Below are 24321 nucleotides of genomic sequence, written 5' to 3'. Positions count from 1 at the left end.
CTCCTGGGCTGCATGAATCAAAATGAAAGGTTTGGACCGACTCCAAGTCCTGTTCCATGACGAAGCAGTCCAGAGCGAGCGACTGCAGGTGGGCAGCTGTTTGGGGATCGAAGATTTGGACGAAATCCCCATTTGAGTTAGAAACCATCAGTCCAGGCCTCCCTGCACACACACAGAGCAATGCCACTCCCACTCCTACACACGCCTGTGGGGACAGCAACAACAGCCAGGCACATACTAGTCTTAGTCACAGAGTGATCACTGGCTGGTGTTGTACCCTGGAGTATCAATGACAAAAGCTTTCCAATACATGGCGTCATAAACTGAGCTACAGGCAGTCCCTCGAGGGAGGGGCCTGTCCTGCAAGGCCCCACACAGCTCTGGTTGCCACGTCCCTCTCCCCAGCAAGCAGCTCCGCTGTGTGTGCACGGGTCACGTCTCTGATGCCACCAAGAGCCCAGGATGCAGCGTGGGTCGGACAGATGTACACACACAAGCCATTCCCGCCTTGTGAAGTTGCTCCGCACTTTCAGAAGCCGCCAGCTCTCATTCCCCTCCTTTCCTCCCCCAGCTAAAGCTGGCCTTTGTTCCCTGGACCAAAACACCGCGGACAAGGGAAAGTGAGCGCAGGAAGACATGAAAAGGGTTACGGTAGGGAAACCCAACGTGGCAGTTCTGAGTCTGCAGACAGTTCGGGACCCTAAAAAGCAAACCACTACCTGTCACCTCCTCTGTTTTGTCTGCTGAGTTTAAATTTTAGGATCACAAAAGCAGATGTGAAATCCAAATGTGCACGGCCCTAGTGCAGCTTCGCGTTCCCAGAAGGTGCTGACTCTAGACCCCGTGGGCTCCTCCAGAGCTAGAGGCTGACACAGGCCACCGGGGGCTGCTGCGAAGCCAGGGTTCCGGGGCCCGTCCTGGGGGCTCGTTCCATTGCAAAGACCTCCATCTGGCCTCCGCTCTTTTCTCACAACCCAGCCCCATCATTGCTGGCGCAGAGCCCCGTTCTGGGGCCTTAAAGTCTTGTACTCACATTTGCTCTTTTCCAAATGAGTGACGGATTCCTCTCCTCCAGAATCACCTCCCCACAGCGCTGGCCTCCATGAAGCACATCTTACCCTACTGAGCTAGGCAGCCACGCAAAGGTGGTTTTTCCATGCATTTCTCCCGCTGAGGAAGCAACCCCACACCCCCGCCCAGAGTGGCCTCACAGTCTCCTGCGACACCCCTCCCCTGCCCTAGCCCAGCTCCGCTGCGGGACCAGAGGCACTGCAGTAAACCTCGACTTAGGCATGGCTACAAAGGTTGTGTTTGACTTGAATTTTCATAAAGTGAATTTCACGTGAACGAACCAAGGCTATGAGAATCTTGCTGTAGATCCCCCTGGAATGAACATATACATACATGCAGCATATACGTCTACACGTGCACGGACATGTACATACACAGCAAATACACGCGTACACACATCCCTCCTAAAATGCAGCAGCCGGAAGCCGTGTTCTGGTGCACTCTGAAGGGCTCCAATGCACGCAGTGCCCGAGCCCGCACACCCGCAGACCCTCACTCACCGCTCCGTGTCAAAGTAGCCGTCTATGTAGGAATGTGGGGCGCCTGCCACGGCGAAGTTACTGCTTCCAGTGTCGACGAGAATCTGTAGCTTTTATTTTTTAAGGAGAAAAAAATACAAAGCATCGGGTTACTTGTATAATACTCGAATAATTTGTTTTAGAAAACTAAACTGAGTACGAGGAATAATTCACCCACTGGAAAAAACTTAAACTGATGAGGGGAGGAAAAGCTGTTATAAAATTGAAATCTGAACTCGGTCCCTGAGGAAGCTTGCATTAGGGAGGGGGACAGTCCTGCCTCAGATCCACACTGAGCCTTAAAAGAAAACAAATTCTGTTAAATAACTAGGATTTACTTTTCAAGCCACTGGAACTCGCTAACAAGGCCAAAAGCCCTTTCTCAGCGCTGGGCTTCTGGCCAGGTTGAACTCCAGCCCGGGCCTGGCCCCCCTCCGCAGGACGCCCCTCACCTCTCTGCAGAGCACCTGGAAACACCTGTCACAGTACCATTTTTTAGTTCTGCTGAGGTATAATCTGCACGCAACAGAAGTGCAAGATCTGTTTTTTTTAGTAAAGCTTCTCATGCTCAACTTGTTTTTGAGATTCTCTCACGTCGTGTGCACTGGTCCTTTGTTCTTCCTCACTGTGGAGTGGATCCCTCTCCAGGGACCCGCCAGTTTCTCTGCTTCTCCCAATGGGTACCTGGGCTGTTTCCAGTTTCAGACTATTCGGGATAAGGCTGCTATGCACATTCTTATAAAAGCCTTTTTGTGGATGGATATTTCCATTTCTCTTGGGCAGATTCCTAGCAGTGAAACTTGTCAGGTCATGGCGTAGATGTATTTTGAATGTTTTTTAAAAAAACTGCTGAACAGTTCTCCAACGTTGATGAACCAAGTTACGCTTCCACGAGCAGCACATTGAGGGTGCACTGGGTTCGTTTGCTCCATACCCTCCCTGGAACTTGGTGTGGTTGGTCTTTTTTATTTTCGCCACCCCTGTGGATGCGGAACGGTATCTGGCTGTGGTTTTAGTTTGCAAGTCCCTGGTGACCAGTGCCATCGAGCCGTCGCACTGTATTTTATTAGTGTCGCCCGTGTTCCCCACTAAACGATGGCATCCAAGGGTGGGCGTGCTTGTCATGCATCTTCTCACGCTCGGCACCTCTCAAGTCCAGACACACGGTCAGTGGTTTACAGAAGGAACACGTCTTTTAGAAATAAACAGGGCACATGCAGACACAGCCCAAAAGGTGGAAAATCAAGTTTAAAAAGCTACAGACCAGAAAATCAAGATAGGCAGGTTTTTACCCAGGATTATCAACGACCTCAGTTCTGCCAGGTCCAGTGTTTTCTGTTTGCCTCTTACCTGACCCACCAGCAGACTGTGACTGCGTCTCACTCCCTCCCCCAGGAAGGGAACACTCTCCTCGTTTTGCCTTTAGGGTCATCGTGCTTTCCTATTGTCCTCCTCCCCTGATGCTTCTGCCTCAGTCTCACCTGGGGCGCTTCTGCCTCCTCAGCCTGGGGGGTTCTCCAGGGCTCAGCGTGGGGACCACTCGGGCTCGTCCACACTCTCGGCGCATCTACATTCTCGGCGCATCTACACTCGGGGCACATCTACACTTGCACCCTCTGTGAGCCTATTGAGTCCTGAGGCTTTAAATGCCTTTCCCGTGTCGAGATCCTCAAGCTGAGGCCCAGACCTGCCCCTGAGAACCTCAAGCTGAGGCCCAGACTTGCCCCTGAGCACCTCCACTCGATGTCTCACGACCACCTGTGATGGGCTGAACTGTGTTTTCCATCGAGGCACGTGCAGGTCCTGACCCCCGTGGCTGTGCGTGTGCCCTCAGCGGCAGGTGAGCCTTTATGGGGGCGATCTCGTCCAGGTGAGCTAGCGCCAGGGACTGACGACCTCACCAGGAGCTGGAGGAGGCAAGGACAGCCCTGCCCAGGGTCTCAGAGGGCGTGTGGCCCTGCTGACACTTTGATTGCAGACCTCATGTGTCCACAGCTATGAGAGAATAAATTTCTGCTGTTTTACGCCACCTGGTTTTCGCTGTTGCTAAGACATCCCAGGACACCGACAGGCCATCTTGAGTCCGACAGCCCAGAACCGCACTCCCAGGCCCCACGCCTGCTCCCTCCCATGGTCTCAGCCATCCCGGCCCCCACGCCTGCTCTGCTCCCTCCACGGGCTCAGGACACTCTGGGAGTCACCTCTGTGCTTCCTGCCCTTATGCCCCCCCTGCAGCTCACCAGGGAGCGGCTCAGGCCCCACCGCTGGGTTCTGGACAGTACCTGCCCCTTCCTCCTCCTCCACCAGGCCCACTGTGGTCCGTACCCCCCTCCCCTCATCCCCACCTTTTCCCAACTGATCTTCCCACTGCCTTCCTCAGTCTACTCCCAACTAGCGACCATGGCTACTCCGTTACTATGTAAGTCATGGCAGGTCGACCCTCAGCTTCCCACAGCACCTGCACCTCTCAGAGTAACAGCCAGAGTCCTCCGATGCCTACCGCCACCGGCCTGTGCCCAACCTCACTGCTCCCAGCCACGCCGACCGCCAGACACGTCCTGGATGCCCCACACCTGCCCTGGATGCAGGGCTTTCTGCTGCCACCTTTGCCAAGGTGGGGTGCTCTCCCCAGGGTACCCCAAGTCCACCTGGTGCGCCCATCGCTTTGCCCCATGCCTCCACGAAGCCAGCCCTGACCACCCCTTTTGAAATAGTGCCATTCCCAGTCCCCTGCTGACATGTCCACCCCGTCCCCTGGCCCCCATAATATCATCGCCTCCAACATAGTAACAGCATCTAGGATGTGCCAGGCACTCCGGTAAGTGCTTCAGGTTTATATCGACTTGTTTAGACCTCACAGCAGCTCTCTGAGGGTGGCGCTATCATTACCCCCATTTCACAGATGGGGAAACTGAGGTGCAGAGAGGCCGACCCACCCCGTTACACGAGGGTAAGTGGCAGAGCTGAGGCTCGAACGCGGAGAGTTTGACTCCGGCTGCACTCTCTTACCCCACTCACCCACTGCTTGGGCCCAGGGGCTCTCACACACTCACTCCTTCCTAGCGGTTCTTGGTGGCGCGAAAGGTCTCTATGGCGGGGATTTTTGCTATTTTGTTCGCTGCTCTGACCCCAATGCTCAGAACAGAGCCAGGCAAATAGTAGGCACTCAAATATTTGTTGAATGAACAACTAAAATTATTCTCAAAGGTAAAGACAAAGATGCTAACTGTGCCCTTGGTACAAAGATAATAGATTCAGAGAAAATAAACAAGCAAGAGGAATGCAGTCTGTATACACAGATCTGCCGTGTGTGGGGTCTGCAGGGGCTGGGTTTTCAGGCTGTCGGCAGAAGCCAGGTCTGTTCCTGCTCCTGTGATCCAAGCATCGGCCTTGCCCCACAGGAGGTCACAGGAATAGAGGAGGGTGATGAACAAACGGTCCTGGGAGCATCTGCAGGGGCTGTGGTGACAAATGGGGACACCTGTTTTCTCAAGCCAAACCCTGCTTTGCGACTGTAGAGAATTCTACACCGAAGACTGAGTTCATGAAAACTTTGCAGGAACAGCAGATAAACAGATCTGGGGCCTGAGGCTTGAAGTGCATCTAAAATAAAGGCGACAACACACTAAAAAAAGAGACTATAAATGCCGCTTTACACATCTTAGTTTTAGTAAATGAATTCTCTACCCTTAACTTCCAGTTACTAACACACAGCCTCCAGAAAACGTGAGATCTCACACCGCCACAGGGATGTCTGAACTGATTTCAGATAGCATGTGATTTAAAAATGTGCATGTATTTTCTAGTTCTCCATCCAAATACTTGGTAGTCAAAAGCCCCAAGTCCCCAAACCAGTTTGATTGGATTTGATCTGTATTTCTCATAAATGTGCAAAGAAGAGTAAGATAAATTGTTAAATATATAATCTGATTTTCATCCCCATTTCCTGGCACAGACCCCTACAATCTCGGGAATCTCCAAAGTGGTGTGTCTGTTACACTATGAGCTGACGGTTGGCTGCGGCCCTCGGGCAGCTTCAGGATGGGGAAGTGTCAGGGCAGGATTAGAGGGCTGGGACTTCCAGCTGCACCCCACCTCAGCCTCCAGGACGGGGAGGGGATGAGGGCTAAGCTGATCTCCAAGGCCAGTGATTTAATCAATCGCGCCTACATAATTGAGGCTTCCACACAAACCCAAAAGGACTGGGTTCAGGGAGCTCCCAGGCGGCTGAACACGCGGAAGTGCTGGAGGACGGTGCATGGACACTCCGATCCCTTCCCCCATGCCTCACCCTATACACCTTTTCATCGGTACCCTTTGTAATGTACCCTTCATCGGTACACTTACAATCAACTGGCAAACGTGTGTCCCTGAGTTCCGTGAGCCAATCTAGCAAATAAATCCAACTGAAGACGGGATTTTGGGAATCTCGATTTGTAGCCAGTTGGTAGAAGCACAGGTAAAACTGCCTGGGGCTTGCGACTGGCATCGACGTCAGGGCGGTACTTGGGACCGAGCCCTCCACCTGTGTGGTCTGAGCTCTCTAGACAGTGTTGGGACTCAACTGATTGGAGGAACCTAGAGGGTGTCTGCTGCAGAACTGATCGCCTGCTTGCGGGCGGGGAAAATGTCCCCACAGTTGGTCCCAGAGTCTTCTGTGTTGATCACTGTGGTGTGAGAGCAGAGAAAAACCGTTTGTGTTTTTTCCACTTAGAGGGCACCAAACAAATCTGCATTGACTTGGATTTTACTGGAGAGGAATTGGTGGATGCTGAGAAATTCTCGTACGTACCAAGCCGTGGATAACAGGTCAAGATGGGTAGGGGAATCCACCTATAGGTCAGTCTGGCTGGGCCAGATATTCCTGCAGGGCGGGCTCTCTCTCCCTCTGCTCCGCAGTACCGAACACTAAAGCATCAGTGGCTCACAGCCTGGCGCTCAGAGGGGCGGGCATGTCACAATCTCTGCACCATTTTCTTAAATCCCCCAACTTCAATTCTTTTAAGGGCTGAATTTATCCCATTTACATTCAATTATACATATTTTTCCTTACCCTATCACTTCCTATGTTACATTTTCCATTTTCATGTTTCTTCCTTTATTTCTTTAATCTTTATGGATTTCCTTGTTTTAAGAATTTTTCTGGTGATCTGCAGGTTTAAAGATCTTCCATCTTTAAATTATTTGGTCATTTTCTTTATAAGTTAGGTGATAGCCACTAACTTCTTATCTTGATTAGGCAACTTAGAATGTTTGTGTACTCCCCACTCTGAAATCTGACAAAATTAGCTCATTTCTAAAAAAAAAAAAATCAAGACGTTGGGAAGGAAAAGGGGTGTTCTAGGGTAGGGAGAGATGGGAAGGAGTGTGGGGTTATAACATCGTTTTTCCTTCTATGAGATGCCTTTTTATAATTTACATAATGCACATAAACCCTTTTTTATCCGCCTGCCTGTATTTTTTGCTGATTGCCTGTCAGGACCGTCCTTGCGTTACGGAACACGAGGTGTTCCGTGAATGTACCTGAATCGCCAGGAATCTCCGTCCCACCCACCCCCCAGCAGGTCATCCGGCTGTTTCGTGATAACATTCGCAACGTTACTTTCACAGCCGCATTTCCCACAGTGGCTTCGTCATCCCGCAGGAAATGGATTTACCACCAGGTACCATCCTTCAGCCCACGGCCCCTGCACCCGCGCTCCAACGGCTCGGTTGTGTCAAGCGCCTGCAGGCCCCACGGCGAGGTGGGCACCGTCTTCTCCAAGTGCTTTGAGAACACGTCTCGCGGCCTCTGCACTTGCAGAACCATTTGCCTGGGTTTTATACGTTTGGGTCATACTGTGATTCCCTCAGCACTTTATAGACGCTTCTCCAGGGTATTTCAACATCGAGCATTTGTGGAGAAATGTGAGGCATGTCTTGTTTTTCCTCGTTAGAAGTGACTTTGTTCCCCTCGTTGGATAGAAGAATTCTTTCTGTAGCCACGAAGTTCTATAGCTTTATGGATATATCTTAGTATCGGCTGCTCTGATTCAATTTTCCTGCACAATGGGGCTTACCCTCGGCATGAGTTTCCTGGGCTGCCCTATCAAACTACCACACACTGGGTGGTATCAACACACATCTATCCTCTCACAGTTCTAGAGGCCAGAAGTCCAAAACCAGGGCGTCGGCAGGGCTGCGCTCCCCACAGAGACTCCGGGGAGGATCCTTTCTTGTCTCGTCCGGGTTCTGGCAGGGGTGGGCAATCCCCAGGTGGAGGATGACAGGAGACATTTCTCCAGGTTTCCTGCTCACGCTCTGCCCGTATGTGCCGCGACTTGCTAGGGAGGATACCTGCCTGCTCACCACGTCGTCCATCTCCAAGGTACACCAATCTCCGAGCCTCCCAGCCGCCTGTGGAGCTGGTTATGTGACACGTCCTCTGCAGCCAGCGTAGGGTCAATGCAGGAGCAAAAGCCACACGTGTAGCTGATGTGAACAGAGCAAGGCCTGGGACCATGACGTTATTGGGAGGGGGTCCCAGAGTGCAACTCGCCCAGCACCGGCGCGGGACAGCGCCAAGGCCCAGCCAGCAGACGCCCTCCCAAAGCCGACAAAAGCTGATACATGCAACTCACATGGCCCCGGGGCCTCACCGGGGTCTCCATGTCTTCGATTTAAATATTTCCTGGAAGTGAGATGAATTTTAAAGTTGCTTGGATAAAAGAAGGTAGAGAGGTAGAGAGAGAGAGGAAAAAAAAAAAAAACCACAAGAGAAATTCCTATATGAGGCAAATCAGGGAACATTAGGTCTTTAAACGAGGACTGTGTGGCTGTTAGGCAAGAGACCTGATCACCCTAAAGAAATGACTAATCACACAATACGGAGACATACTCTTTCTTGGTCATTAAAAGTCACAGACAATAAAAGCTATGGATTCCTGAACAAGAACAGCCTTCCTCCCCACGCCCACTCTCCACCATGGAAGCGCGCCACGTCCACGAATGTTTCCTGGGCCTCGCTGGCACCCAGCGCCCAACAGCCCGGGAGGGTGCGGGGAAAATGCCCACAAACCCGGCGGCCCGGCGCTCCCGGAGTGTGGCTGGCCAGGCCGGCATCGCACTCCCTGCCCCTGCGTAGCCAGGCGCACACAGTCCAGTCGGAGCAGGAACAAGGCTATTGTCCCCCACACAATAGCCCAGTGACAGGAACTTTCTGCACAGACATTCCAGCCGTCTTCCCCCAGTTTGGATTCCACCACGGCCTCCGCAGCATCTCTTTCCCCTCCCACAATCTCCCCCTGCCCTGCCTTGGGGCTCCTTTGCAAAGCCAGGGAACACAAACACAGGGGACGTCAGGCCAAAAGGCAGACCGCGCTATTTCACGCACGTGATCTCTCGCCACGGCCCAGGCGTGCGGCGCAACCCCATCTTTCACAGCGATTGCAGCAGAAGCAGCTTTCAAGAAAATTCAATTCAGAGTCGTGGCTCGGCAAAGCCGGTCACCACGTGGGCCGTTCCTGGAGTGTATGATTTGAGGAGAGAAGTCGCCCCAAATAAACAGGGCAGCTGCAAAGTCAGGCGAGGGACAGACATCCAGGGGACAGTAAACGCCCGCGGCTGTGTTTCCAGTTAAGCGTCTGAGCAGTAACCAGAAGCCAACACCGTTTTCTGCGTGGTGATGCCAGAAACGGACATTCCTCATGCTGGATTCTCGCCAAGACCATACCCCACTTTTGCAAGAAGTCTCAACCACAAAGGAAAATAAGTAAAGCCACTAGCCCTATAAATTTCTCGATACACTGTGAAGCAATCGGAAACTCAAACGCTTGGGGTGGAGGTTTCTTCCGGACACCTCACCCCACGCCACATGCCAGTAACTTAATCCACAGCTTCCTTTATTCTAGGAATTTCCAAAATCATTTCCTGCCTCTTTGGGCTCAACTCCACATATACACATGTGGGCACACAGACAGGCGCACACACACACACACACACACACACACACACACACACACACACACATAACAGCCTAGCTCCGGACCATGTCGTTGAGCCACTAAAAGGACACTGAAAATACACAGAGTCTCAGATTCAGGGAACGCTGTGCACTTTCAAAGCGCGACTCACAACGGCTCGGAAGCACAGAGGAAGATGTGATTCCTACTTCACTATGGAGGAGGACAGAAAGGGTGGAGCGGGCAGCAGCCCGGGAGAGCCCGCAGTCCTTCCCCACAGTAAGCGGCCTCCTACGGAACTCGCCTTCCATCTTTCCAGAACACGGTAACGAGAAACAAAAACCTCGTTCCACCAGAGCTGGGGTTCCGGTGCTGAGAGTCACTGGCTTTTAACTATTCCGACCCTGCAGCCATCGCCAGGGGCCTCGAGGGCACTCTCCGGGCAGGTGCAGGACCTCGAGTGCCGGCCAGGGGCAGGGGCCAGAGCGTCAACAATGACGGCCCCACACGGTGGAGAACGCAGTATGGAGAACGTGTCCACCAGCACCCGTCCTTCAAAGCCATGTGCGATCCAATTGGCAAGAGACCTGGGACCTGCAGGAATGGAGCAGGCTAACTTTTCTCAACTTCTTAAAAGCAGCAAAATCCAAAACACGCTCCTTCCAGCTACTGCCCTTCCCCCTGCACAGCCAAGCAGTGAGCCGCCTGGTGTCTGTTCCTCATGCCTCTTCTCCCCAGCCTGCTGAGATGGGTCTCCTGCCTTAGCGGTCCATGGCTGGCCAGGTGCACCGGTGACCTCAGAGGTCCAGACCCAGAGTCGCCCCTGTCTGCAGGCGGCAATGGCCACAGAGGACCAGCCCCTCCACAAAGCTTCGAAAACATACCTTGGTAGTCACCTGAGGGCAGAGCCTTTTTTCCTAGTCTCTTTTTGGTCCCATAGTGCCTACGACTAATAGAAATTCACTAATTATCTGTTACTTCTGATGGGGAAAATATGCATGGGCTTCGTCTGGGAGCAGAGGGAAATCCAATTAAGAAAGCAAACTTGCCAAGAAGTTGCAAGTAGCTGGAGAAAGTTCAACAGGCCAAACTCCTAATGCACGTGTGCAAAGAATTTATTTAGATTTTCTAGAATTGTCTAAGGCAGGCTAAACTTGGTTAACTTCCCAGTTGCTATATAAATAACCACAAACTTATCTCTCAAATGGCCAAGTATAACCAAAGAAAGAAGCAAGATGACAGCAGAGGTTGTCGGTGGCCTGCCCACATTCCTTGGGCACTCACTTCAGTGTCTGGTGTTTTCTGCAACCTCAGGAGCAAGCCTGTCTAGCACCTAGGGCAGCCTGAAGTGCCAGAGTGAATGCTCCTGGGAGCAGCCCTCCACCAAAAATAAACAGCTGGTGGATTAAAGCATTCACTTCCTCACTCCTGGGGAGACAGTTCTGAGCATGCTCCGTGCCATCTCCCCCAAGTCCCCGGCGGGGCTGAGCCCTGTTTATGCAATGCAGTGACCCTCTCTGCAGTGCACCTATACTGGCCTCCTCCTCCTCCTCCTCCCTGCCTCAATTCCCTACCCCCCACCAGTGTCTTAGGGTAGGGAGAGCAAGAGAAGGTCCCTCACACACACCTCACCTTCTGCTCTGCAGTGGTCTGAAGGCTTGTGTCCCCCACCCCAAAATTCATGCGTTGAAACCTAATCTCCAACGTGCTGGTATTAGGAGGTGGGGTCTTTGGGAGGTGATGAGGTCTCAAGGGTAGAGACCTCACCAATGGGATTAGTGCCCTTATAAAAGCACCCCAAAGAGCTCTCTCACCCCTTTTGCCAAGTGAGGACACAGAGAGAAGGTGTCGTTTTCATGAACCAGGAAGCCCTCGCTAGACACGAAACATGCCAGTGCTGTGTGATCTGCCACTTCCAGCATCCTGCACTGAGGAATAAATGTCTGCCGTTTTTAAGCCGCCAGTCTGTGGCATTTTGTTATAGCAGCCAGAATGGATTAAGACATGCTTTCTAAAGGTCCCATCTCCTTTAACTCAGAGACTATGAAAACAACTAGACAAGAGAATCGTCAAGAAAGCCAAGGGCCTCCCAGGGCCGAGGACCCATGATGAACCGCAGATCTGCCACCTGGCGGAAAGCTAAGTGCATTCTGCGGGTGTCTCCCATTGTCCCTTCTTAATCTTCAGTTGATGCATTGGGCAATAACCCTACAGAAAGCCATTTGCTAATTGCTGCAATAAGGTAAAATGTTGCATTAAAGGGAAAAACGGGGTGATTCATCTAGTTAGTGATTAGCAGCCTGAGATTCCTCAGATATTACTGTCTCTTTTTCAGCAGGTTAATAGACAGGAAAATTAGCAGATAATTTAAATAATGGCTCATTTAACACAATGATTCCTAATTATATTAGCAGCCCATCTGCTGAAGGCTTGCCGGCAAGCAGAAGCCACGGCAGCGCGGTGCGGCCTTTCCGGCCCAGCTTCTGGGGGCTGTTTGCCCACAGTGATTACGCGTGATTGCAGGCACCGATTTTGTTAATCAGGCTCTTTCAGCGCTTCAGTTCTAGAAATGAATCTCATTTACTTAAACACGTCTTGTTGAAGAAAGCAAAAATAATTGCCACACACCATTTCTCCACAATCTAAAATTAAGGTTGTTTCTATAAAGGAGGGGAAAAATCATTTTCGAAGAGCACCACTTAACACAAACAGACGTTACAGAACTTAGCTCAGAGGAGCTTGATTACATGGTTTATTCCGGCTGCGCGTGTGTTTGTGCGCACGCAAGGGCACGTGGAGCGGCTTCACTACTGCCGCACCGGCTCCTACTGGAAACACACATGTTGAGAGACACGTGGATACTCTGGCTCCTTCTGGGAAAACCGTAACTGCCAAGTGGATGGTGGGGAGGGGCACAGGCTCGGCTGCCTGACTGTGGAATGCGGAGATGGTTTTCCACCGGGCGCTCAGTGTTTAGCGCCGCGGGGGCTCAAGTTGAGAGTGATACTTAGGGTAGAGGAGGTCCCCGTTTTAAAAACCTAAGAGATCACTCACAGTTGAGCCCCTGAATCAGAATCCTTCTCGTCTTGGAGCTGCCACTACCTCTGCGGCTGGAACCTCGGCCCTGGGGTGGTTACCGGAGGGAGGGGACTTCCTTGAGTTTTGAAATGTTCCAAATGACTCACCCTGGTTATAAAGAGTGGAAAGGACAAATCTAAGGCTGGGGGAGATTTTATCCCAAACCCACAGCCGATGCCCTTGAATGTGGTGGCGACCGTGTCCACTTGCAGGATCCATAGGAGGCTAGACTCATGTTCATTTCCTAGCTATCGCCCCAGGACGCACCCTGTCTCTACTCGATAAAAGAAGGCACAGTTGCACGAAAACACAATGGCTGGATTCAAACCCTGGCTCAACTGCCTGTTGGCTGTGTGGTCTCTGTGAGGTGTGCATGACCTTTCTGAGCCTCGATGCCCTCATCTGGAAAGTGGGACAATGTGGAGTGCTGCTCTGAGCAGCACATGGGATCATGTGTCATGCCTCTGGAAGAGTGCCTGGCACACTGGTACATTTTAATTTCTCCAAGATTTTTTCTTGTTACAGGGCTAACTTCACAAATATATATCACTCTGCTGAGCATGAAATGTACCAAATTATCCACCAGACTGTCATTCCCGTCTCCTGCTTGCTGCTAATCTGGATACAGACCAGAAGTGGCGCGCACAACCTCCAGGGCCAGGCACAGTGTGTTCAGCAGTCCTCTGTGGTGCGCACGGGCTGTACCTGTGGCAGGTGATGCCGGGGTCGAAGTGGACACCAGATGGGACGTTTGTGAGTGGCCTGAGTGTCAGCAGCACCTGCACAAGGCAGTGCTCCATCTTGGAACACTCCAATCCCAGTGCACATGGGCTGTTATCATGACACCTGCTTTTCCCTCCCCGCCCTGGTGAGTGGCTGCTCCATCCCTGGCTGCCCAGTTCTCCTGATTCGGGGTTCTGCTTCCCCTGAGCTCCCACCTTCCCATGCACAGCACCTCCAGTGGCTGTTTCTTCCCCTCTGGGTGCCACCTGGGTGTGGAACTTGTACCCTTTTGGGGATGGGTGATCTAGGCAGATGGGGAGCAGAGGACTGGGTGGGGTGGCAGGAATGCAAACACCATGTCCTTAGCAGCCCCCACCCCGCACCCTGCCACCCTCCCATCTCCCCCTGCATCAGGTGCAGAGCCCAGCCCGGGCCGGGTCTCCTGGCAGGTACGCTCCTTACTGTCTCTGCTGAACAGAGGGGACTGCCAGGGCCTCACCCTGGGAACAGCCTGATTCCTTCAAAGTCTTCCCTCCTCTCCTCTCTCCCAACCAGCTAGGGAGGGCAGCAGAGGATTTACTTCCCACTGACAGGAATTACCTGCACCCTGCCCGTACCCCAGCGGGCAAAGGCACCTGCCCATCATGTGGGGATTTACATGCTCTTCACCTCACGGAAGACGCCTGTAGGTGGATCCTGCGTGTGCTGCGCAGGTCCCCCTCTGGTTGAGGCCGAGGTGTGGGGAGGGTGGTCACTTGGAAAAGAGAGAGAAAACAGTCCTCCAGGCAACCACCTTCATGCAGGTGTGTCTGTGGGTTTTCCGACTCTTGGCCATATTCTTACATGTAGGTGTTGACTCTGGTGGTTTCACTCAACATTCTGAGCTCTGTCCATTCATTTAGGCTGGTGAGGATGGGGGAAGACACTTCCATGCATGTCCCTCCCTTTGTAACAGACAAGCTCCAAGGCCCCAGGGCTGTGATCATCATCCAAGTGCTGCCTGGCCAGTGACCAACACAGCCAGGGCCACAGTCTAGGGTCATGTCACCACTGGGCTCAGAGCCTGCAGAGCAGCCGCCACACACCTGAAGGCAGGTATCCCACCTGAGGGCGCTGGCTGCTTGCCAAGGCAGCATATGATGGCGATCGTCTTCTGGGATCCCGACCACCCAGGGCCCAGTTCTCTCTCTGGCTCTGGGACACAGAAGTTAACCGTGGACTGAAAGGGGAACAGCCATAAGCAGCCTCACGCCAACCAAGCTTCCGGAGGTGAGGGCTGGAGGCCAGAGAGAAAGTGTTTCTTTGCAAGGGGGTCTACCCAGTGACAGGTGGGCTTCCATCTGCCTGGTCAGCCCCTGTCTCTGCAGACAGCCTCCTCCAGGGGCAGATCAGGCGTCGGCAGGGCTGGGGAGGTGGAGGACAAGGAGCGCTCTCTGTGGAGGAGGCCAGGGCCCCACGGACCTCCCTGGGGCTGTGGAGTTTCCCTGGAAGCCTCTGCCAGCAGGATGCAATCCCCTGATTAAGGAATGAGGCGGATATTTAAACAGTCATGTGTGAGTCACAAGGCTGGACTTCAATCACTGATGCCAATGAAACAACAATCCCTTTCCTATGGAAAAGAAAATTCACATTCAACCACTTTTGAGAAAGCAAACTGTTAAACAAGACAAAAGAAACTTTGTCCCCTTATCTTGGTGATGGGGGGGAGGGGGCAAATAGAAAAACATTTCTATTAGCAGAGGGCTAGTTAGCTTTTTCCTTCCTGACGAGACGACCAAAGCCACTCCCCAAAAACCCCCAAGAACACAATACACGTTTCCAAGGATTTCGGGAGACGTCATTTTACCTAAAAACTAGCACATTTCTGCACGTTTCCCCCTAGGAATTTAAACAGATTCTCATCAAAAGTGTAGTGTCTAAACTCTCAAGATATTTCTGGAGTTTCAATAAATCTTCCCTTTTGCTCAAGAGTTGTTAACAGTGATTGAAAAGCCATTTCAGATCTGAACTTTTGCAAAAAGGACATGGTTAACTTCATCCTGGTTTCCAACATTCAAATACTGTCATAGTTTTTAGCAAATGATGGGGGGGGGGGCGGAGGGAGGGAGGGTATACACCTGCTACAGCAACTGGCAAGATTTTCCAGTTACTATTATTGTAAAATGGCAGGCATTAAGATTTATTTTTTTAAAGTGTGGTAAAATACACACAAAATTTACCATCTTAACCATTTTTAAGTGCACAGTTCAGTGGCATTAAGTGCACTCACACTGTTGTGCAGCCATCTGCACTGTCCACCTCTAGAACTCTTTTTATCTTGGAAAACTGAAACCTTTTCTCACACAACGGCTCCCCACGCCTCCCTCCCCAGCAACCACCCTCTACTTTCTGTCACTGCTCTAGATACCTCATGTAGTGGAATCACACAGTACTTGTCCTTCTTGTGACTTAGTTCACTTCGAATAATGTCCTCAAGGTCATCCGTGTTATAGCACGTTTCAGGAGTATTCTCTGCAAGGCTGGATATTATCCCACTGCACGTTGTTCAGAACTGAATATTTGCACCCCCTCCCCATGTTGAAATTCTCACTCCCAAAGTGATGGGATTAGGAGCTAGGGCTTTTGGGAGGAGCTTAGGTCATAAAGGTGACTCCCTTATGAATAAGATTACTGCCCTTATCAAAAGGACCCCAGAGAGCTTCCCCATCCAGTCATGTGAAGGTATTAATACAAGAAGTAGCTCAGTCCACAACCAGGACAAGAGCCCTCACCGGAACCCGAACCCGACCATGCTGGCACCCTGATCTTGGACTTCCAGCCTCCAAATTATGAGAAATAAATTTATATTGTTTATAAGCCACGCAGGCTATGGTATTGTGGTATAGCAGCCTAAACTAAGACATATGTCCTTGCATATACCACATTGTTTTATCTATTTGTCTGTCGATAAACACTTGGGCTGTTTCCACCTTTTGGCTATTATGAATAATGCCGCTGTGAACACAGATAGGCAACTATCTCTCCGAGATCCGCTTTCAATTCTTTTGGGGAGATTCATTTTTTTTCAATAAATATTTAGTGAGCTGCTACCACATACCCAGCTCATGGAGATGAAGAAGATATGGTGCCTCTAAGGTTAAGACAAAGACCAGCCTTCTCTTTCCAAACAGTTTTCAATTCCTGTGGAATTGGCTTTCAGACGCTGAGGAATGACACATGAGCAACTACAGACGATTCATACGAGGTCTATCTACGCAAAGTTTAATTTCTGAGCACTTTCTTCTGCCACTCAACACACTTAAAAAAATTACTCCTGTTTATTATGCTATTTTTCAAGGCAATAGCACAATTTTAATACTGTGTAAAACAGAGTAGGAAGGTAAATTTCCTAACAGAGATATGAACTGCCAATCACACAACCCGTTATTCTGAATTATGCACACGGATGACTGAATAATAACCATACTGTATTTAACAGTGACCTCCAGAATGGCCTTGCAAGGTTAGCCTCTTGGAGTTTATTTTATCTATGAAAACACATCATAAAATTCTGACTATGATTAAGGGCTTTGAAAGCAGAAAATGTGATTTAAGTCCTAAGTGTCAGAAAGGGACAAACACCTCTTAGCAACAATGATGATTTTACATGAGTATGTTGATGGGTAATGACCGATAATCCACAAATCCTAATACTCGTCTGAACGTGGAATGCTGTGACCTAGCTTTGCAATGAAATCTTAAAATCTAAAATGTTATCTCCATTTTACATTCATCTCCTTGCATGCTCCAAACTTGGACTGTGCAACACAGAAGGGCTGTTGTTTTCAATGTGCTACCCTTTCCAAACTTCGGGCAGCCATTTAAGAAGCAGGCTATTGCTATGTGGTTCGTAAAAGGCTTTGATGTTTTTTTCTTGTTAAACCCACAAGAAAATAAAAAGTATTTTAATGGCACATGGCGATCAAAGATATCATTCTCTGCTAAAAAGATTTTTTTAAAGCCCTTCCTAGTACATTGCTCTCAGGAAAAACATTAAATCTCTATTGACCTCTGCGTTTTTATGGTGTCCAGATATTTTGAAAGCACACTAACCTAGAAGAGAAATGTCAGAAGCAACCCTTTTTTGCTCCTGTGCCAGTGAAATACAGATGTTTTCCTAATTAGGGTATAGAACAATCACATGGAAATCTTCCAGAACAGTCTAGAGATGGGAGAAACCAAAAAGACTGGGGAAAATTGCAACATATTAACCTTGGCCAAGTCTCCAACATGCATGTGAAGGCCCTTGCACATCCCTGTTCAGTATGTTTGCTGGAGCAGCAGTGGAGAGACACAGCCGCCACCCTGGCCCTAGCGTCACACGCCACTCCATGGGCACCGGACCCCACCTGCCCACTCAGGACAGCACGGCCCTAACCACCCTCTCTTCCGCACCAGCCATTTCTCCTTCCTCTGCACTATCCCTCCCACCGGCCAACAGAGAGCATGTCACGTTTCCATCTTAAGAAAGAAAACAATGCAGACTTTCTTCACCCCACATTGTCCTCCAACCATGCCCTATTTCTCTGCTCCCCTTCATGGTAAACCCCTTGAAAGAGGTAACTGGGCCCGCGGGCTCCAAACCCTCTCTCCCCAACCCGGTGAGAGCAGCTCTTCCCTGGCAACGGTCACTGTCTCCTGCCAAAGCTCACCCTTAGGCCAAAGCTCACCGTTGGGCCTTCCCTCCCTTTACCTGCGCTGGGGCTGGCACCGGCCATGCCGCCCTGCTTCCCTTGGCTCTGGGACTCTACCAGCTCCTGGGTTTCGTCCCGCCTCCCTGGTTCCTCCTCCTCATCTTCCCTGCCTCTAAGTTTTGGGGTGCCCCAGGGCCCCTGTTTGGCCCTCACCTCCCCTGTCTAGACTCATTCCTTGGGGAGTGCAGGCACTCCCACAGCTTTGAATGCCACCTCCACACAGTGGACTCTCAAACTCAGGTGTCTCTCTGCGACCCGGAGCATGTTCAACTGCTACTGGGCCTCCCACCTGAGTGTTATGAAAGGCACCTGGATTTGGCATTTCCAAGACCACCTCCTAATTCCCCCTCCCAGCACCCTCCCCTTCCTCTGACCCATGGCTCACCCACCACCTCCAGGCACACGGGCCTCCATGGGGTTCCTCCAACACGCAGTCACATCGCCTTCTCAGGGCGTCTGCACTGGCTGTTCCCTCTGCCTGGACATCCTTCCCCGTACCTGACTCCCTTTCCCATATTGGAGATGTCTCCCTGACCATCTATGTAAATTACTGACACTTCCCTACCCCCAGCACGCCTGTGCCCATATTTTAAGGTTTTCACAGCACCTATCACCATTCAGATACAACAGGCTTACAACACGTGGTTCTGTCTGTCCCTGCCCACCAAAGTGCACGCTCCAAGAAGGCAGGATTTGGGGCACAGCCGCTCACTGCTGTAACCTCCTTGCTTAGAACAGGGCCGGGCAAGTCCCCAAAGCACATTAAATATACATACCCGTTGACTGCTTGCAGTCGCATGTGGATTACAGTAACTGCCCTACCAAACAATAGTGAAACCCAGCCCCTGGACTAGATTTTATTAAAAAACACAGAAAGCAAAACCTTGAGGGGATCTCGCGGGTCACCACTGTGTCCTACATCATTACTAGAATCACACCAGGAACTTAAAAAAATGTAAATTCTCTAACCCAGAGAATAGAGCCAGGAATCCGTCCTTTAACCAGGTCCCCAGGTAGCTGATGATGGGCCAGGCCTGGGGACCACAGACAGATCCAACCCCCATCATGCAGCACTGCTTCTCCAAGGACCCACAGGTGGTGGCACTGCTGCTGGAGTCCCAGTGATGGGACACGCATCACCTATGCCCCAGCTTGCTATAAGTTCAGGGCACCTGTTCCGCCATGTTCTTCTTTTTTCAGTTCAATTCAACAGGTACTTACTGAGTCCTATGCCGGAGCGATGCTCCACCCTGGCCACGAATGGTTAATGATAGGGGCTCTGCCCGTCTGCACAAGACTTCCAGTCAGCTGAATACTTCCCAGCCCCCAACTGCTCTCCAATAGACCTGAACCTGTCCCTGCAGTAGCTCCTTCTTCCACCAGGCAGCTTGTTGAGTACAGAATGCCCTGCCCAGAGCCCATGGCGTCCTTCCTCTGGGGTGGAGGTGTGCAGGCTGCACACTCCCCGAGATCCTCCAAGCATTGGCCATGTGACATAGTTTCCTGCCCCCACCGCATCACAGTGGTGTCTCAGGGTCCCGTCCCAAGTCCATGTCCAGCCCTTCACACCACCTTCACCTAATCAAACATCTACCCACTTCTGTACATGTCAACTAAGCATTATTCATACCGTGATACATACAACAAACATCTCATTACGGTTATGGCTGATCACTGAGAACAAAGACTTTTGAAGATAATTCACAGCAAAAGCTGTATTACATAATTTCATAATTTCCTAAAACATTAAAAATTACACAAAAGCTGACATCAGACGAAGACGGGATTTGCACTTAATAAGATGTTTTAGTACTCCAGTACCTCTGCCCATCTAATCCAGGGCCTCCGCCAGTGAGAATTCAACTGAAGTTTTAAAACAACCACGTTTTAATTTTAATCATTGACAATGATCCTAAAAACTGCTGGGTTTGCTAGTCTGGAAAATATTGATTACTGCTTAAAACTGCCAAAATTAACTCAAACTTTATTTCCGCCAATGCCAACATAGACTTCCTTCAGAAAAGAGCACAAATGCAGATTTTGAAAAGAAGAAATTTCACCACGCAATTTCCTGAACTCAGATTTATACGCAAAGGGGTCTTGCAGGCTTAGGGCAGAGCGTTAATATCTCCTAACTGGCCGCCCTTCACACCTCCTGGCTCTTGCACAAAATGGAGATTTGAGCTGGCTGCTCTGTCTTAAATCTTTTCTCCCCTGCGGAGGCTGCCAGGTTTGGGGATCAATGAACTGCCGCGACAGAGAGGAGACGGGAAGAGTCACAGCTGAAAGCCTCATGCTTTTAAAGTGCTGAGTTTTGTACCAAACATTCCAATCCTTTCGTCTCAAGTGCTCAGAAGGGCAGGCAGCTGGAGGGTCTCGGCCCTCGAATAACTGGCTATAAAAGAAGCCACAAATTTCAGATCCACCTGAATGTCACGATTTTGCCCCAAGTGGATGTGTCTTGAATTGTGAAAAACAAACTTTATTAAACACGTTTCTCTTAGAACCACCGCTAGTGTTATCAGAGCTGTGCGGCTCGTGGCACAGAGCGGATGCTCGGGACGGGTCTGCTACATTAACACGCCTTTATCCAAGAAGATTTCAGAAGACAAAAATTTTTTACGGCCCGGGCGGGACACGGCCGCAGAGGGACAACTGTGTCCTGGAAGGCCCTCCTCGTCTCATTCCTGCCAATATAAAACGGTCCAGTGAGCAATGCTGGAACAGGAAGGTGTGCAAACGCGGCCCGAGGCCAGGTGGGCACGGCCATGCGAACCGAGAACCTGCTCGGAGACCGGGGGGAAGCGGGTGTGGGGGGTAGCTTGGGCTGCCACAACAAAGTCCCACTGACCGGGGGCTTAAAGGACACTTATTTTCTCACAGTTCTGGGGGCTGGAAGTCCAAGCTCAAGGTGCCAGCAGGCAGCCTACCTCTTCGGCTTACAAATGGCTGCTCTCTTGTTGTCTGTCCACATGGTCGTCCCTGGGTGCATGCACGTCCCTGGTGTCCCTCTGCATGTCCTTATCTCCTTGTCTTATAAGAACGCCAGTCAGACTGGATTAGGGCCCACGCTGATAGCCACACTGTAAATTAATTACCTCTTCAAAGCCCCTTTCTCCAAAAGTAGCCATATCCTGAGTCACTGAGGCTTAGGACTTCAACATATAAATTTTAGGGCACAGGGGATACAATTCAACTCACAGCAGAGGGCTGGGCCTGCAGACCCCGTGGGCGCACACAGACACCCCCTCCAGACTGGCGGGGGACGGCACTGAAGAGCGGATTCAACCGTTCCCTCCTCTAGGTTTCCGCAGCCCAGTACATCTTCCACAAACCAACTGGGGTCACCCGAAGCCTGAATCTGAATGGTCAAAAGATCGGGCCAGACCCTACACAGAGCTTCACCCCGACTGTAATCATCACCTGCCGCATTCACGAGAGCCCCGCCAGGAAGAGAACTCCACTTAAGAGCTAAGAGGTGTTCACGAGGTGCGCGGGGAGGGGAGGGGACCTGCAACAGTGGGGACCATCCCTGCCCTGGCCTGCGGGGCAGGGTGGGAACGGCCAGAGCCCGGGGAGTCCCTGCCAGCGGTGGCTGCAGCTGCGGAGGGAGCCTCTGCCAGGCCGGAGTGGGAAGGCACGGCCAGCGGGACCCGGCCACCCGCTCTCCTCCACCCCGCTACGCCCACTCAGAAGCCAGAAGCAAAGGAGCCCGCATGGTACGGCTCTTGGAAGTTGGCCTCCCCGGCACAGGACAGAAGGGGGCAGTGCCAGGAAAACTCGCTGCTCTTTGAGTGAGCACAGGCGGGGCGGTTGGGTGATGCCATTTCCATCCAGGCACGGGGCAGGGCCATGCTGCCACCCACAGTGGCGCCCCCAGCCCCTTCCTGGACTCCCCAGCAGCTGCCCTACACCCCCGGGGGGCTTCCTCTGGAAGCAGCTGAAGAAGCAGACGAGCAGCAGCGCAGGCAGGGCCCCAGCCCAAGGCGGGAAGATGAGCAGCACCGTGACCTCTGAAGGGCTCCGTCAGGAAGGGGCACCCTGGAAGTGGAGGGGGCGTGTTCACCCCCGCTGGTTGGAGAGAGGTGAGATACGGCACAGTGGGCCCCGCGCTGTGTGGGGAGCACTGCTGGAAGTTGATATTTACGGTTTAGATAAAGGTTTAAAAAAACTGTTCAATTCTATTCTGGGACTGTTTTGGTGGAAGCTTCTGAAAGAAGGAAGCAGGTGCATGCCCCAGAAGGCCACGTGCCAGGAGCAGGCAGGTGAATGAGCAAATGGGTGCACATGTGCTGAGCAACCACGACCGTCCAAGAACTGGCCTGAGTACCAAGGTACACACCGACGCGAGTCAGCCGCGGGCAGCTTCTCTCAACTCAGGCCAGGCCCGTCGTGCCCTGCAGGGCTCCAGAATTGTCGCAGATGAACGATTTTGAAATCTGGGGATAAACTTCCCCATCAGGAAAAATATTTTTGAGTATTTAACTCCTACATGTGTACGTATCTATAACTTAGGCACACCCTCCCTTGGCATGCTATGTACGTTTTGAAATTTATAAAACATGGACGAGGCAGCTTAGCACAGGGGTTCAGAGAACAGTCTGGGACCAGCCGACCTGTTTTCAAACCCTGGCTCTGCCCTCACGAACTGTGTTACCTCTGCGATATAACTGGTCTGCGCCTCGCTTTCCCCACCTGTACAGTGGGGATAATGAGTAAACTTTCATCTTCCTTAATGTCAATCAGTAGCTCTAGCAAACTAACCAGAAGGCACTATTTATTTCTAGTTTGTTGGGGTGTTTTCGCATAACTGAAATTCTGTGGATGATTTTTAAAAAGGTAGGAAATTCTGTTTCCAGGTTAAGGGAAAGACCTGTAAAAGTGTTTTTGCAGGAAGCAGACATATCATTTTTGGTAGTAGACATCAAATAATGACGGAAACATTTACAGATACCATCTTCAAAAGACTCTCTCCCTAACAGGAGTTTCTTTTGAGAAGCAGCTTCTCACTCAGTGTTAAAATACCACGTTAAAGGGACCTGTTCTAATTTTATTTCTTTCACTATCTATTCAGTAGTATACCACTACCAGTCACTTGCTATCACAATAAAAGTGAGTAGATCTGGAACTATGACTTTCTGAGAAAAAAAAGCATATAACTCATCTTTAGAGAGCACGATTTTTTAAAAAACAAACCAGACTGGTGACATACTGAAGCCTAGAAACCGAAGCCAGCCACAGGGCGCAGGTGAAGGGACACTGGGGGTAGTGCCGGTCACGTTCACGGGGCTGCAGGACCAGTCACCTCCCAGACTCCAGACTCCTCAGTCTGCCATCATCACGGTGACCAGCCCGCCTGGCAGATGAGGCCACCTACGTCCATCACCACTTAGCATAGCCCAATTCCTTACTATCTTACGCGATAACAAATGTGACATGCTAAAATTTTCTTCCTGCACCCCTTGTACACCCTGGGATGCATCCATCCCAACTCTGCAGACCTTTGTTCCGGGCAGTTCCTTGAGAGGCACCTCCATGTGCCACATGCTGCCTTTTACATGACCAGTGGTGCACGATCTACCGCTTTCTCTACCTTGCTTTTCTCGCTTGCGGTACCTGAAGACATTCTCATCCATTCACGCTGTGTTCCATGGTGTAGATGGACCATAAACAGCCAGCCCCTTCCGACGTACTGGGGGCTGTTTCTACTCATTCACTATGACAAGTAGCACCACAGCGAATAGCCTTGTGAATCGCTTTTCAGATTTGTTCCCCGGCGTAACTTCTATATAAACTCCTAGAAGCGGATTTCTGAGTCAAGGGATACATGAATATGTAATTTTGCTGAACATTTCCAAACTCCCCGCCATAGGGTTTGTATGATGAAATAACATTTTAATGGAACTTTCTCTTGCCATACAACTGCCTTCAAACAAGCCCTGTAAATTATCCTTCTCCACCTCTGAATGAAATATTGGAGAAAGCCTATATTTTTCTAATAGCTTAGTGGAAATACATTTGTTTTTAGGCATTATGAGTCCAGTGCTATCTAATACCACAGCTTCTATCTGTCATCCAGTGTAACAGGCCTGATTTAGGCTTGGAGATCTGCAGGGGGGAAGGGGAGCCTGGTCAGATTCATCACTATTTCTGCACCTGGCTCAGGACTAAGCCTCTGATTTCGCCGGGGTTGAAACAGGGAAGACGGAGGTAGGAGAGCAGGGAAGTCCTCCTCAGACTTGAGTGGTCGGTACACTC

The 24321-nt window shown here is 51.0% G+C and overlaps 1 protein-coding gene across 1 annotated transcript in view; it reads right to left on the bottom strand.

The window, feature by feature from the left end:
• The window catches only part of BACE2 (beta-site APP-cleaving enzyme 2), a 101243-nt gene that overhangs the window by 45071 nt on the left and 31851 nt on the right, over positions 1 to 24321 (bottom strand). Inside the window, exon 2 of the mRNA XM_012640079.1 lies at positions 1572 to 1660. Coding sequence (XP_012495533.1) covers positions 1572 to 1660 — 89 coding nt within the window. The remainder of the gene's footprint in view (positions 1 to 1571; positions 1661 to 24321) is intronic.

Source organism: Propithecus coquereli, unplaced genomic scaffold (assembly GCF_000956105.1).
Source record: "Propithecus coquereli isolate 6110/MARCELLA unplaced genomic scaffold, Pcoq_1.0 Scaffold148, whole genome shotgun sequence".
NCBI classification, from domain to species: Eukaryota; Metazoa; Chordata; class Mammalia; order Primates; family Indriidae; genus Propithecus; species Propithecus coquereli.
Note: the sequence above shows the minus strand (reverse complement) of the source record. Positions and strands in the feature narration are given on the sequence as shown.